The sequence below is a fragment of the Acanthochromis polyacanthus genome, chromosome 6 (genome assembly GCF_021347895.1).
Source record: "Acanthochromis polyacanthus isolate Apoly-LR-REF ecotype Palm Island chromosome 6, KAUST_Apoly_ChrSc, whole genome shotgun sequence".
Classification (NCBI taxonomy): Eukaryota; Metazoa; Chordata; class Actinopteri; family Pomacentridae; genus Acanthochromis; species Acanthochromis polyacanthus.
In genome coordinates, this window is record NC_067118.1 from 11,690,455 (window position 1) to 11,706,620 (window position 16,166).

The 16,166-nt window shown below is 38.4% G+C and overlaps 1 protein-coding gene across 1 annotated transcript in view; it reads left to right on the forward strand.

The window, feature by feature from the left end:
* The window catches only part of celsr3 (cadherin, EGF LAG seven-pass G-type receptor 3), a 238,500-nt gene that overhangs the window by 89,814 nt on the left and 132,520 nt on the right, over positions 1-16,166 (forward strand). Inside the window, 5 exon segments of the mRNA XM_051949438.1 lie at positions 3,464-3,627; positions 5,740-5,865; positions 9,193-9,306; positions 9,309-9,357; positions 10,562-10,751. Coding sequence (XP_051805398.1) covers positions 3,464-3,627; positions 5,740-5,865; positions 9,193-9,306; positions 9,309-9,357; positions 10,562-10,751 — 643 coding nt within the window.

Below are 16,166 nucleotides of genomic sequence, written 5' to 3' on the forward strand. Positions count from 1 at the left end.
TTTAGTATTGTGATAAACACTCAAATCAGTTCAAATAGTAATTGTAAAAGCTTCAGTAGAAATCAACTGGACTTCTCTTGTAGATTCTTGTAGAAGATGGTTCACTTCTCATCCAAGAGGCTTCTTCAGTTCTGACAAATGGGGAGTTACCGAATTTAGTCACTCCAGGTCACATGACTAATTAATAACTATTAATGACTCAGGACCCACCTGCCTCAAGATATGAATTGTTGTTAAAGCAGGTGGTCCACCAACAACGGCAGCAATCATGGTGATGGAGCTGCCAGTTTACACAACAAAGGATGTGAATCTGACTCAAGATGTTCAAAGTCGCAATGCAGTTATTGATTAAACCTCTAAAATCTCATTCTGTGGATCAAAATGACATCTTTAATGGTGTTTCTATAAAAATACACCATTTTGCTGTCTCTAGAGTTTGCTGATCTACCCAAAAAGTCCTTGCTATTCTTTAGATTCCCTGCATGCTGCAGGTGGAGCGTGCCAGCTCACCTATATCTCTGCACTAACACCGTACAAATAATATTCTACACAACACTATGGCAAGCAGAATTTCACTGATAAACTCAGCTTTGAGGTCGAAATTCTAGTGTTTACCTCACTCATGACATCAGACTCAGAGAGGTTTTATTGCCAAGTAAATTTTCACATACAAGGAATTTCACTTGGTGTTTAAAAGCATAGTAGGAAACAGTAACATGTACAAGGTGTGCTTAAAGTCTGGGCACATAGGAAATCTTATGAACTATAGTTTTTTTCCTCTGCAGATTAACTATGGCTTTGTCAAAAGAGTTGAACTGGTATTTCTCAGTGGACGTGAAAGATGGACATATGGAAAGATAGCAGATGAATTTAATGCACGTCATCCAAGGAACATTCTACTTGGCTTTTCCTCGGTGGCAAAGGTGATTAAAAAGTTTAAAGAAACGGTCAGTGTCATGGACAACCAAATATATCTGCTGAAACTAAAGAATTCACTAGGGCTAAAATTCATGCTAGCCCCAGAAAAATCACTTCCTTAACCCTAACCCTATCTTTCATATGTCCGTCCTTCACGTCCACTGAGTAACCAGTTCAACTCTTTCTTCTTTCGATGAAGCCACATTTAATCTGTGGAAGCAAAAAAATGATAGTTAATCAGATTTCCTATGTGTCCAGGCTTTAGGGACTCCCTGTAGATTAGAAAAGTGTTGCCAGTCAGTTGGCAAGCAAAATTAGCAGTAACTGTAATCTAAGGTTTATAAATCCCAAAAAGTAATAGAGATATTTAACCAATCTGCTGGGATGTCCACATTAATCACCTGAGGATGTGCAATATTACATCATATGTGATGTAAACAAGTTGAAATGTGCATAATAATCTTATTTAAAACTGTGCATATGAAAAAACAAAGTATGATCATGTTAATAAGATGAAAAAGAAAACTTAATTTTTTACCAGAGGGGGCTTTTAAGTTTAATAATAATATTTAAGTACCATTGCTGTATAAATGTTTAGCACAATGAAACCTAAAGTGGCTTACTACTCATCTTTTGACTTATTTATGGTGGAAGAATGAAACAATTTTGTTTTGTTCCTTTGATCTCTTTTATCAGCTGTGAACAGTCATTGACCCTGAGTCTTGGCTGATGTTTGCCAGCTTCTTTGCAAAGACAGCTTTCATTAAAACACAATCTGCCACTGATGAAGGCTTAACAGATATTCAAGGCACTTTTCACTAAGCAGAAAACCAATAAAGCCGTGTAGCTGCACAGCGACCAGCTAGCAGCTGCTGGAACACTGAGGATGTTGGACTGTAAGGAGTCGAAATGTAAATCATGCAGAGTGATTGGTGGAAACATTTCTATATTCAGAGATATTGGCCTGTAGAATAAACAGACTCATTGCAGATCGTATCTCAGCATTTACAGTCAGTTCAATAACTATAATTGCTGGAAGGTATGCTTCCAAGCAGCTCGCCGTGTTGATTTTCCTGTAAGGTCTGAGTCATACTGACTTATCTTCTATATTGGATTCCCAAAATGACATGTGCATTTGCATTTCTTTAATGTTTATTTTCACTTTACTGACTGTTCAAGATGTGAAATACTGAAATTTCAAACTGAAAAGTACAGTATGTGTTGCATATGATTTAATGCAGATTTAAGTAGCCTCATCTAATAAAATCCTGCTGAAACTTTTGAAATCTGCTGGAGTTGATTTTCTAGAGGATTGATCAGGATGCTGAGGTGACTGTGGAGGAAATCTGTGGAGGCTTTAATGAGGCTTTAATATCTTTATACTGCTTCTTTCATCCTGCTTGTCTTCAGCTCATTCATCTCTTTTCATTCCTCTCTGCTCTCCAAAATATTCAAATTGTGTGTTTTCAATGTACTCCTCCATCGCGTTGTCTGCTCTGTTTGACCTTGCGAGAGTTGTGTATTTTTTTTGCGAGTCTGAACTGTGCAGCTTTGCATCTCTGTGGACACCCATATGCTCTCAGAAAGCAGCCTGTCGTGGGGCTGATGTCTGGCCTCGCCTATGAAAGCTGTAATCACGTTGGCTGTGTTCTGTCAGCGCTAAGTGAAGGCGAGAGACGAAAAGATGAGTCAAAGATGAAGGCCAAATGCTTCAACACTCTCCATCCTTTTTCATTTGTGCATTAGCAGCCTCCTCTGACTCAGTCTCCTTTTCTAATGACTGTTGATATTTGCGGTAACTTGCACTTAGTCTTTTGTTTTATCGACTCCAGCACCTTTTGTCCCCTCAATTTTGTATTCCATCAGCTTGAAACGTGTCTCCAAAGTGATCTGAAAGGGAAAAAACACTCAGTAAAACAGGATAATGCTCTCAGAATGACAGTTGTTTCTTCTTTTTCCCCACGACTGTCATTTGCTGGTTTTTCCTCCTCACATTTCCCCCCTATTTCATTCCATCTGTCTCATCATCCGGTTCCCTCTTGACACTTCCTATAACTCACGCTTAATCTCTTGTTTGTTCATCTGCCTCCCCAGCTGCAACCACATGTCACTTTCACTGTTTTTTCGTCTCCTTTTCATGCAAGCGATTCCATTTGTTGACATCCCTCCGAACACCCTACGTCTCTTCTCTCGCTCTGCCTCGTCATCCACCTTCACCTCGTCTCTCCAGACATCCACTGAAACTTGTATTTAATCTCCCGTTTGTTCATCTGCCTCTCCATCTGTCTCCTTCTTCTCAATTTCTCTCCTCGTCTGGTGTTATCCTTGAAGAAAATACATAAAATCATCATCCAGTTTCTCCTCGACATGTACTGTTATTTTCTGATTCTTGTTCCATTCGACACAAATCTCTGATGACACATTTAATTTCTGGGTTTCTTTAATCCTTTGTTCTGCATTTCCTTTCTTCCTCATCTCCATCCTTAAAGGGATAATCCTGTGTTCCTTCCTTGAATTCTTTCCTCTTTTTCCTCTCATTTCTCAGGTCTCTGGATCTGACTGGTCCGTTGTTTCTGGGCGGAGTCCCCAACGTGCCTGACAACTTCCCCTTCGGCACCAGAGAGTTCATCGGCTGCATGAAGGAGCTGCACATCGACAACAAGCCGCTGGATCTGGCTGGATTCATCGCCAACAACGGAACTCTTCCTGGTCAGCATTGCTAAACATATTTAATGTCAAATACACATAATTGGTATTTATTAAAGCACGTCTTTGGGTATTGTATGCTGTGAATTGCCTATAAAAAGGGGAAAATCTTCAGATATTTGGCCATCAGATGACTAAACCTGACACTAAAGACTGATATGCAATTAAAGCCTGGAATAATCTTAAAAACAAGATATTTTAACGATACTGAAACACCGGCTGTTATGCCTTTTGCTTTAAGATGATCAGAGTTTGATGACCGATGAGTCGGTTGAATTGTGTATAGATATGTTGTTTGAATTTGATTTCAGAAACTGTCGTCAGAGCCAGAGTGTAACGTCCCTTTATTGAGGATCTCTTTCTTTCTTTTTTTTTTTTTTACCACAGAGTGGGTGTTCATTTCAGATAGAGAGGATCTTTGTTTTGTACGACAGGGAAGGAAAGCTTTTTTGAGACAGTAGTTTTGTTCTGTACTGTTGAACCTGGAGAAACCAAAGTCTTTTTACCATTTGCCGATTACTGGCTTCAAGAAGACTTGATAAAGCTGATAAAAGGAAACCCGGCGTACGGAGTCTTTTTTGAAAGGTTCGCTGGCTGTATAGCAGCACACAGGTACATGTTGTGAGGACAGCACACCGGCTGTAATATTTAAAGTAATATCTTATAGAACACACACAAAATTTCATGTTTTCTTTGTGGTCCTGATGATGTGTATATGCCCTTTGGTATTTCAACATTTTATGCAGCTGAAATCAATTCATTAACCAATGTAACACGCAAGTGCTTTACAATTTAAAAGAAATGAAAAGAAAATGCAATAGAACAGTACAAACAACAGTCCACTCTACTTTCCTACTCCATCATCATGTTATAAATGAAGAACACATAAACACGGACTAAGGAACAGAGGAAATGCTCTTTAAATTACACATACAGGAAAGATAAGATAGGATTTTAACTCGTTACATTGTTTTAATGTCAGAGTTTCTGGCTGTGAGATAAGTTATTCTCTCTGAGCCTCAGCTTTGTCCTGGTGAGCTGTAAAAGGTTCAGATCACAGATTACTGTTTGACTCACTTACTGATTGACTATGATATTATAGTCAGAGCAGTAGTGTATATGTACACTGCTGTTCAAAAGTTTGGGGTCACCCAGGTAATTTCATGCTTTCCATGAAAACTCAAACTTTTATTCTTGTGCTAACATAAGTACACAAGGGTTTTCTAATTATCAATTAGCCTTTCAACACAACTGACTAACACATTGTACCATTATAAATCAGGAGCGATGGTTGCAAAAACAAGTACTTAAAAATCAGCTGTTTCCAACTAGAATAATAATTTACCACATTAACAATGTCCAGACTGTATTTTGATTAATTTAATGTTATCTTCATTAAAAAAAAATTATTAAAAATAAGGGCGTTTTAAATGACCCCAAACTTTGAACAGCATCCATCCATCCATCATGTATACACTGCTTAATCCTCTTTAGGTCGCAGGGGGGCTGGAGCCTATCCCAGCTGACTTGAGGGGAAGGCAGGGGACACCCTGGACAGGTCGACAGTCTGTCACAGGGCCACATATACAGACAAACAATGACACTCACATTCATACCTACAGGAAATTTAGAATAATCAATTAACCTCAGCATATTTCTGGACTGTGGAGGAAGCCGGAGTACCTTGAGAAAACCCATGAATGCACAGAGAGAACATGCAAACTCCATGCAGAAAGCTCTCGGGAAAGCTGAAATGCGAAACCAAGGATCTTCTTGCTGCAGCCAGTTACACTGTACAATGAAATTCTTACTTGCTGATGCACCAAATGTACCCAGTGCAGGAAAAACTAAAGTTATTCCAAATAAATAAGCAGACCTAAACTAACAGCAGCAGTGGTCATAAAGTGCATTGTGCAGTTGTAAACACTGGTTTGATTGAAGTGAGTATGGCAGTGGTAGAGTGATGACAGTGGTGATTAAAAGTGCATTGAGGTAAGCACTTAAATATTATGTGTGGGGATAACGTTTGGTGAGATTATGCAGCTGAAATTGAAAGCATCATGATTTATCATTGTGATTTATTTTGAAAATAAACTTCCGTATTTCTTCCTGCAGGCTGCAGCGCCAAACTGCCCTTCTGTAAGTCCAACCCCTGCCAGAATGGAGGAACCTGCAGGGTGAGCTGGGAGACTTTCTCCTGCGACTGTCCATTAGGATACGGAGGGAAGGACTGCAGCCATGGTGAGAGGCTGAATTATTCATATTCTGTGTATACCCGCAGTAGGATCAACCTTTAATAGTGTCACTTCTATCAGACCACTTTCCTGCAACAGGTGACATAACTAGCAGTTTGTGCTTTTCCTGCCGGCGCGATCAGACTGGTCATTATTTTACATAATGCAGCAAACACATGTGATCTTCTGGGACCTTTATTTGCTGCTGGTTGTTATACTAATGCCTCATTAATAAGTTGATAACTTGCCAATGTTAAAATGCTGCAGGTTACAGTTTTGAAATTATCCCTCTGAACTCCAAGCAGTTTCTGGCTATTTGTTTGCTCACTGTGGACCCATTTCACTGGAAAATAAAGTCCTGCAAGCTATATGGAAACAGAACAACTGGAAGTAGAGAGAACTCAGAAATATCATTTTTTTTCAATATAACAAATTATATCATGCAAAATAAATGAGAAAAGTGGAATTTCTTTGATTATTTATTTTACAAAATTGCAAAAAAAAAAATGGAATTGGCATGTGTGGCATGTGTTACTATTTGCATTTTTAATCTGAGCACAGCTGCCAATTCACCTGAACTTTCGTCATGTAATCTTTGGTCACAGCTGAGTCACCATGGCCTCTCTGTTGCATCAACAAAGGCAAGGATTTTTTTGTTTTTACAGAATCCTGTTGGAGTAAACAGTTCATTTTTGACAAATTTATAAATGAGACATGTAGAATAAAGTGACTGATGAATTATCACCATTTTAGGCTCACATTGGTTAATTTTTCAGTGAAACAGTTCATTACCATTGGAGAGCTGATGCAGTTATTCTTTCTATTTTATGGTTTCCTGCTTTGATATATGGTGTAATTTGGATATATTTTAAAAACTACGTGCTTTTCAAACTCACCAGTGGGTTTTGGGGTTCAGCAGTTTAACAACTTACCAGTTATAACAGGCTCAAGATAACACTTTAACCTTAATATGCTGCTTGTTGTTTAAATATTGGTTAATTTGCAGAGAACACTGCACTACATTGCAATAGTTCACATTCAGAAGTGCTTTTCATTCACACCTCAGGTCCTGAGGTCAGGACTCTGTGCAGGCCAGTCAAGTTCATCCACACCAGACTCTGTCATCCATGTCTTTTATGGACCTTGCTTGTGCACTGGTGCACAGTCATGTTGGAAGAGGAAGGGCCAGCTCCAAACTCTTCCCACAAAATTGGGAGCATGGAATTGTCCAAAATGTGTTTGGTGTGCTGAAGCATTCAGAGTTCCTTTCACTGGAAATAAGGGCCAAGCCCAGCTCTTGAAAAACAACCCCACACCATAATCCCCCCTCACCAAACTTTACACTTGGCACAATGCAGTCCGACAAGTATCGTTTTCTTGGCAACCGCCAAGCACAGACTCGTCCATCAGATTGCCAGATGGAGAAGAGCGATTGGTCACTCCAGAGAAGGCGTCTCCACTGCTCTAGAGTCCAGTGGCTGCATGCTTTACACCACTGCATCCCACGCTTTGCATTGCACTTGTGATGTATGTCTTGGATGCAGCTGCTCGGCCATGGAAACCCATTCCATGAAGCTCTCTGCTGAAGGACTGTTCTTGAGCTAATCTGAAGGCCACATGAAGTTTGAAGTCTGTTGCCATTGACTCTGCAGAATGTTGGCCACCTCTTGACACTATGTGCCTCAGCATCCGCTGACCCCACTCTGTCAGTTTACGTGGCCGACCACTTGGTTCCTGAGTTGCTGTCGTTCCCACACACTTCCACTTTCTTATTATACAGCTGACAGCTGACTGAAATATTAGGAGCGAGGAAATGTCACGACTGGATTTGTGCACAGACGGCATCCTATCACAGTTCCACGCTGGAATTCACTGAGCTCCTGAGAGCGAGCCATTCTTCACAAATGTTTGTAAAAAGCAGTGTGCATGCCTAGGTGCTTGATTTATACACCTGTGGCCATGAAGTGACCGGAACACCTGATTCGGATTATTGGATGGGTGAGCCAATACTTTTAGCAATATAGTGTAACTGAACTGAGATGAACCCGGATTGTTCCTCACACATGGGTGGACTTGCTGCAGTCCAGGTGGATTCAAGATGAGCTTTACTGTATATATGTACTGACATGTCTTGATGGCGAACACAGATGTCCAACTCTGAGGGGAAATCGGCAGCGAAAGAAATGTGCTCGCGGGATAAAACAAAGCTGTTTTTTTTTATCTTTTTAAAGGAAACGTTCTCAAGTTCATTTTGTCCTTGTTGAATCTGTCAGTACAACAGAGCAACATCCCTGAAGTGTGACATGCCACTAATTTACTTTTTAAATAAGTATTTTGGGTATTGCATGCTTTTATTTTCAAATGAGGGAATGCTGTTTCCTTTGGGGTATTTTGAGAGATCTCATTTGGTAGTTTTTTTTAAAATTCATTTGACCCAGTTCATGTCAATCTGCTCCTTTCTACCATTGTGCAGACTTGTTTATCAGACCAACTATTTTCTGTTATGCAAGGCTACAAATGTGAAGAATAGCTGTAGGTGTTCTGCCTCAGAGATAAGATTTGTCAAATTGCAGATTTATGATCTAGTGTCTTTGTCAGTTGTTTAGCTAAAACTTACACAATGATGAGTCCATGCCAGAAGCCTGGTTAGGTTGAAGCAATAAAATTGCTTGATTGGGTTAAGGAAACATTATGGTTTGGGGTAAAATGCAGCCATTTCTAAACATGTTTCTAGACATGAAGTTCTCTTTCATTTCTGAGTTCTGAAAGAGATGAATCTTCTTCCATTACATGATTGTTTTATTTTAAAGGAGCAGTCATGTTGACTTTAGACATACTTCTGATATGTCACAAACAAATATAAACAAATGTAAATAGAAACATATTTCCCCCAAATAAAATGAGAATCAAGTTTAGTGTACAGGAACAGAAGTTTGTGGCGACAACAGGGCTTCTAGCTCTCGTGAACTGGCCAGTTCACACGCTTCTGTCTGGTTTTTATCATCTTATGCAATGAAAGTAAACGGCATAACTGATAATATTGTGGTGCAAAAAGAGGACAGTGATGGTGACAGTGATATTTTTTATGAGGTAAATGTGCAGAAAATTATTTTATTTTAAATTGCTTTTTTCCCCTGACCGAGGTTGCTCACAAGCCTCAGCAGTTATGTATCTTTCCAAGTTTGCTTGTACCAATGTTAGCATCTTAGCTCTAGGCTACCAGCACACCCCTAATTAATCACATCAGAGTCCAGTGAATAGCCACACCTTGAGACTGTTCTGGATATTGCAGTATTTTGTAATTTACAGGTTTTTTTCTCACCTATCCCCTCAGTGATGCCACACCCACACCGCTTCCTGGGTAACAGCGCCCTCTGGTGGGACCTGAAGAACGATGTGACCATCTCCACACCCTGGTACCTCGGCCTGGTGTTCCGGACCAGGGCGAAAGAGGAACCCTGCTGCAGGCCCAGGCTGGGCAGTACACCAGCCTGTTGTTCCAGGGTGGCAACCAAAACAGATTCAATCATTTTTTCTATTAACACCCATAATATAGTTTGTTTGACCATTAGCATTAGCATTGGCGCAAATTATTTGAGAAAATGTTGTATGTCAAAAATGAAACTATGGTTGGGATAACTGCTGTTGTGAGAATACTGATATCATTCCAAGTGCCTTAGATAATAAAACAAACACAATACTGTATGCATTATGATAAATTTGGTGTAAAAAGGAATAAATCATTGCAGTGGAGGTGAAGAAAAATAATAATGTTGCATGAATTTAGACCCTTTGGTACAGTTTTCCTATCATGTAAAAACTCCAAGTCATACTTCATCTTGTAGAAGGTCCTGTAGCTAAGGTTACCCTTCATAATTCGACCCAAAGAACCTCAGAACTCCATTTTTGACTCTCATTGTACAACAGGACATATCGTACAGTACTATAGCAGGGTCAATGGTAACTGTGAAAATGTAAAAAAATGTCGTTCTTTAAGTCTGATTAAACATATACGCAGCTGATCATTAACTGAAGTCTAACAGATGATAATGTTTATATAAATGATAACCCAAGAGCTTACAATTAATTTATGTTCACACAGTTGCTTTTCAAATCACAAAAAGGCTCATTGGAGCTTCAAAAAACTAATTTCTCAAACTTGATTGTTTTTGCAAAATTAGAATGTTGATCCTGTGTTAGTGCCTTTTTATTTATTTTTAACATGTTTAAGATAATAAACTGGGTTTGTTCCTTTTACTTTCCTTTTATCATTGCCAAATGATAAGAGCTATATGCATGGTTATATATAGGTCGCAACATCTTATTGCAGTTTGATGCTATAAACAATTTAATCTTATTCTTTCAAGTGCTGTACATTTTAAGTCAAATCTCACCTTGTGACATAAACCGATGATGAGACTTATACTCATGCCACATTTGTTTAGTGTTTTACTAAATTATTAGCCTCTATATGAGACTAAACTTACAAAAATTCTGGTATTGTCCTTAAAATATATATGTTGTGCATGTTTGCGTTGTCAGCAGAATCTAGGCAGGAATGCAGTCAAGATATTTAATTTCACTCTCCGGCACACAAACACGCATCTAAAATCATACATTTGCAGTTTGTAGTGCATCATTTGTCTTCAGATTGACACTTTTTTACTTGTTTTGTTCCTCTGGTGTTTGGCTTCGTGTCTCTCTCAGGTGATAAATGGTCAGCTGGTGTTCTCGGTGACCCGCGGTGCGACCAGACCGGTTCGTCTGCGGCTGGATCAGGTTTCAGTGGCAGACGGCCGATGGCACGACCTCCAGCTGGAGCTGCGAGACGTTCGCAGCGGCCGCGAGACGCGATACGTCGCCACGCTGAGGCTTGACTTTGGACTCTATCAGGTAGGCTAAAAGAAACCTTAACGTAAACAGACTTAATGTCACTACCATGTAATTGTTTTGTTGATCTACCTCTTAGGAAAAAAATAGGTAAACAGTGAAGCTTTTTTTTAAATACGACACAAAAATAACTACAATAAAGATTTGCTTGAAAGAAACATAGGTAAATGAATAGAAAGAAACATAGGTAAATGAATAACTGGTTATTGACATCTTCATATCCTTTAATAGACTATTCATAGTCTGTTAAAGAAAAAAGCTTTTACATCTTCCAAAGATAATTCTGTTTTCTCAATTCAATCAGTTCTCGATTTATAGTTGTTTTTTGAAGGATTATGAAATGGAATAATAAAGTGAAAGGGGAAGACAAAAACTTATAACCTGTTTTTGTCTTCTTAATACCCCCCATTCAATTTGCATTTATATTGTTTATTGAAGTAAACTTGCACTTTTTTTACTTCAAAATATTCTCAATGTTTTTGTTTTGGTTGACTTCTAATTTTCTCCAGTAAGGACTCACTACTAAAGGCAGATGATAGAGCAGTCGTGACAATGGCAGCAAATTTAGGTTCTTCAATAGTATAAAATAGTGTAAATGTAGTTAATAATCAAAGTCTATTTGCCCAACAAGCCCTGCTGTAAGTGAATTACAAGGCTTTCATCATATCTGCTTTACTAAAACAGCAGGACTTAATTTCCATGAACAATTAATTTTCTGCTGTCTTTTTTTCTACCCAAAAGCAGATTCATAACCTTAATTGGCCGAGTGAAATTAGAAAACTCGTCTTTGTTTCTTGGTTTTGATTTAATTTGGCAGTTTGGAATCTGCAGCTACTCTGATGGAAAGCATTATTCAGTCTAATCACTAGAGATCTCACTAATTGGAATTTTGAAGCGCTAAATATGAACAGAGGCAAGATCATCTCTCTAAAATGAAGAAAATTAGTTCAGATTTTAAGGAAATCTTGAAAGTACCACATTTTTGCCTCTATTGATTTGTTACAGTTTCTTCAGGAGTTAAAGTCACATACATGTGACATATATGTGTACATTTTGATCTGTTACTTTTGGCCTCCTAAAAGATAAGTCTGAGTTTAAATTGTGGGATGAATCTTGTTTGTTATTATGTTGTCATTTCTTGCCGTTACTTTCTCTCGTCCTTTTTTTCTCCCTTGACAAACCTTCCATTTTTACTCCTGAGACAAATACTCATACAAGCACATATACAAATGTTTATAACACACACAGGTTTCCAATTATTTTTATTTCGAACACAGGGGTGGAACATATTGTTATAAATAAATAAATACATGAATAAAAATGAGTGGTTTTATATGTGCATGGGGGGTGTAGTGTGTGCATGTTTACAGCTCTATTCAGATAGGAAATTAATACATCTGTGTAAAAGGCGATAAAGGAAAGGAGAAAACAACTGTGGTGTTTCAGTTGTTCCTTCAGTCCTTAGCACTTCTCATGTTCCTTCATCCTCATGTTAGTCTCAGCTGGGATTCCCATTTCTACCACAACAACTTCCTTGTCATCCACAAATATCTCAAGTTGCTTGGCCGTATAGCTGGTTGTGGTGGACTGGTCTTTTCAGTCGTGTGTCTCATTATGCCCATGATCTCTATCCTTTAATATCAGAGCCTTTGTGCTGGCCTTCAGGTCAATTGCTCCACTTCTAGCAGAAGAGATCATGTTTCTCCCATATTGGCGTCTCTTCATTGGCTCCCTGTAAAATCCAGAGTTGAATTCAAAATTCTTCTCACATACAAAGCGCTTAATGACCTACCCCCATCATACATTAAAGACCTGATAACCCCATACCATCCCTGCAGAAAACTTCGTTCCCAGCATTCTGGCTTATTGGAGGTTCCTAGAATTTTAAAAAATAGAATGGGAGGCAGAGCCTTCAGCTACCAGGCTCCTTTCTTGTGGAACCAGCTCCCACCTTCAGTTTGAGAGGCTGATAACCTCTCTCTTTTTAAGACCAGGCTTAAAACCTTTTTATTTGTTAAGGCTTATAGTTAGGTCCTTTATTATTATTTGTTCTATTGTATTGTTGTTTGTGTTTTATTATTGCATTTCCTCCTTTTGTATTTATTCACTATGATAGCGATGTTTTAGTTGATTTTAACATCTGTATTTTATGATTGTGAAGCACTGTGAGGTGCATTCTTGTATAAACGGTGCTTTATAAATAAAGTTATTATTATAGTTATTATTATTATTATTATTATTATTATTATTATTATTATTACGAATCCTTGTCCGTAGTCACTCTTCGAGGAGATCACATTGAGGGGATTGAGGCCGATGTAGAACAGCAGCAGGGACAATGCTTCACAATGGTATATGTTGCACTCAGTGGTGGCTTGTGCAGTGGCCTTGGGTTTGGCCTTCAGTGTTGTTTTCCACAGTTGCATTGAATTTCTGATGAAGGTCGTCAGTGCCCCATTACTATTGCGTAATGGTAAGCACTCTAGTGTCCATGCATAGGGCGGTGCATTGTAGGATTTCTTGTGGTTAGTCCAGGTTTTGCACAGGTTGGTCTGCTTTATCTTAATTGAATTCAATTTTATTTATATAGCAGTAATTGCAATTCAAATTGTCTCAAGGTACTTTACAGAACCCATATGCCTGTCTTAGAGTATGGAGTGAGGGCCCTGTTGACTAGTTGATGCTTTGATCCTTCAGTATTGTTTCCAATTCCCTCCTTAGTTTTGTTGATGTGATGACTCGTTCCTGCTCCAGCTGATATGATGCCTTAGAAGACCATTCATGTTGTGGAGAAGCAGGTTATCAATCAGTAGTTTGAAGGTGTTGTACCCTTATGGGGGTCATTCACAGTCAGGATTGTCTTGCCAGTCTGGGTGGGTGCCTGTTATTAGCAGCACATTCATTGGTGCTGCCAGTTGATCATGGAATACTGTTTGCTTCTTTAGGCAGTACGAGTTGATAATGTCAGGTCCTGATGCTGATAAGCTTGAGGATTTGTGATGATGGCTGTTCTTGTTTTGGGAGGTTGCTCTAGTCTACTTTTAGGTCCATCAGCCACTTGCTGTTGGTGTTGTGTGTTGCCTCTTTTTCCGATATGTCCTTTCAGTCTTTCTAAGTCTCAGCTTGGGGGTGGATCAGTGTGCTGTTGTTGGCTTGCAGCTGAGAGGACATCCTGGTTGGGTCTTTGGAGAACAGGCCGTATTCTCTTGGCCTCTGCTCTTCTGGTGGTGTAGTCTGGTAGCCAGAGCTGTGAGTCTTTGTTTGCCAGTGTCTCGAGCTTTGCTTGTGGACATTTTGTTAGACTCACAATATACTTCTGCACCACTATTAGCCAGCTAACTTCTCTCTGGGCTATACTGGCTTCTAACCTTCTCCTTCGTGAAGGGCAGTTTGTGCATGTTGTGATTTTATACCCAAGTGCCTTCAGGATTACCAATGCAATGCCATAAATGAGTTCACTAGTTTCCATGAGGGGCTGCAAAAAGTGGTTGGTGGTTAGCGCTGTCGCCTCGTAGCTACAAAAGCCCCGGTTGGCTGCCCAGCCTGGGCTTGGGATTTTTCTGTGTGGAGTTTGCATGTTTTTCCTTTCCAGCTTCCTGCCACAGTCCACAAACATGCTGAGGTTAATTGGTGATTCTTTTTTTTAATTTAATTTAATTTTTATTGACATCAGAACATACATTCCTCGTACAGCTGGCACATGACTCAGTTTTTTTTCTTTTTTCCTCCCCCTCTGTTCTCCAAATGCAGTATCTTTACATGAATCATGACAGTCAAAAAATAAAACCAAAATACATAAATAAATAAACAGAAAACAAAAGAAAGGTAAAGATTTCCTAATTATTTTACATTAAATCAAATTAAAGAATGACCGTACCTTTCCAAGTACACAAATAGCGTTATGCCCAGGATTTTGTTGTTCTTTGCATTCCACCACACATTTTGACTGGTTAAACTAACAAAATTTTTCTGTGTTATATATAGTACAATATAATAAACAGGAACAAACATTCCAACTTCTGTAGCTATGGACTAGGGGTTTTTCCCCACAATGTACATCTCAGATAAAATCAGACCTAATCAGTTTTATGTGCTCCATCCAGTTTTCCCAGATTCTTTTAAATCTATGCAGTCTCATAGAGAAAATAAACTTTTCCATCACATATATATTGTGTATTATGTCAACCCAGTCCTCAACCCTAGGTACCTCATTCTTCATCCATTTTCTGGTAATTGCTTTTTTCTTGCAATCAGTATTATTGTTTAAATACGTTGTCCTCAAATCTTGTAAAATTTATGTCCTGTTTCCCCGGGTATAGTACTTCAAATATACATGGAAGGTCTACCTTCAGTATTTTGTCCATACAATTCTTCAGCTCATGCCAGTAGTTGCCAATGGAGGGGCAACCCCAAAATATATGGAAATGGTCTGCTATATTAGCTCCACATAATCTCCAACACTATACACTAAAAATAATTACACACTAAAAATTCCATATGTGTTCATTCATAGTGTTGATGCCTTCAGTGAGAATCTACGATGTAAATAGTCATGAAAATAAAGAAAAACTATTGAATGAGCAGGTGTGTCCAAACTTTTGACTGGTACTGCACATCAACTGCATACAACAAGTGTGATGCTTGTTTGTGCTTCACAGATCAAAAAACGCTCCCTTCAGTTTCACATATAAGGAGATGCAATGGAGAATGCCATCCACCAATTAAGAGTCCTCACACCAGAAATCATTCTAATGTTCAAGCAAAGTCCAACATGTAAATATGAACAAGTTGTAGAGGACTGATGTAAGAAAATTCCACTTTTGCAAGTTAAAAAAAATTCAAAAGTTGTAATAGCATCATTTTCTTACAGTTTTTTTATTATGTGGAAGTGCATTCTAACGTGGATTACAATTATAGTTTTGACTTGTTAAATTAATTTGCATTTTATTGTGTCATATTCAACAATTTAATATCAATGAAATTCATTTTAAAATAAGATTATGTTTTAATATTATTGAATCATCAATGCCTAATCATCTGTGGACTTTTTAAAAAATAAAACAGTAGTATATGTTTATGCCAAGACCCGCTGCTGCAATTTTGTAACATTTTCACAAAACCCTGAAAAATCCAATAAATGAAAAAGTCTAATTATTTTCTTGAAATATGTGTGTCTTTGTTTGGATGTGAATAATTTTACTCAAAATTGCTGAATTAATGGGTGGTTCTTGGGTCATTACTGTTGTAATAAAGCCTTATTGTTTGCACAACCACCATTATGAATATTTAATAACAACTCACAAACAACACAGAATTTGATATTCCAAAAATGGATTCTGCATACCCAAATCCTTCAGGAACATTACTTACACTTGGAAATGCCTTACACTTTTAAAGTAAGCTGTTTTCTGGGAAATA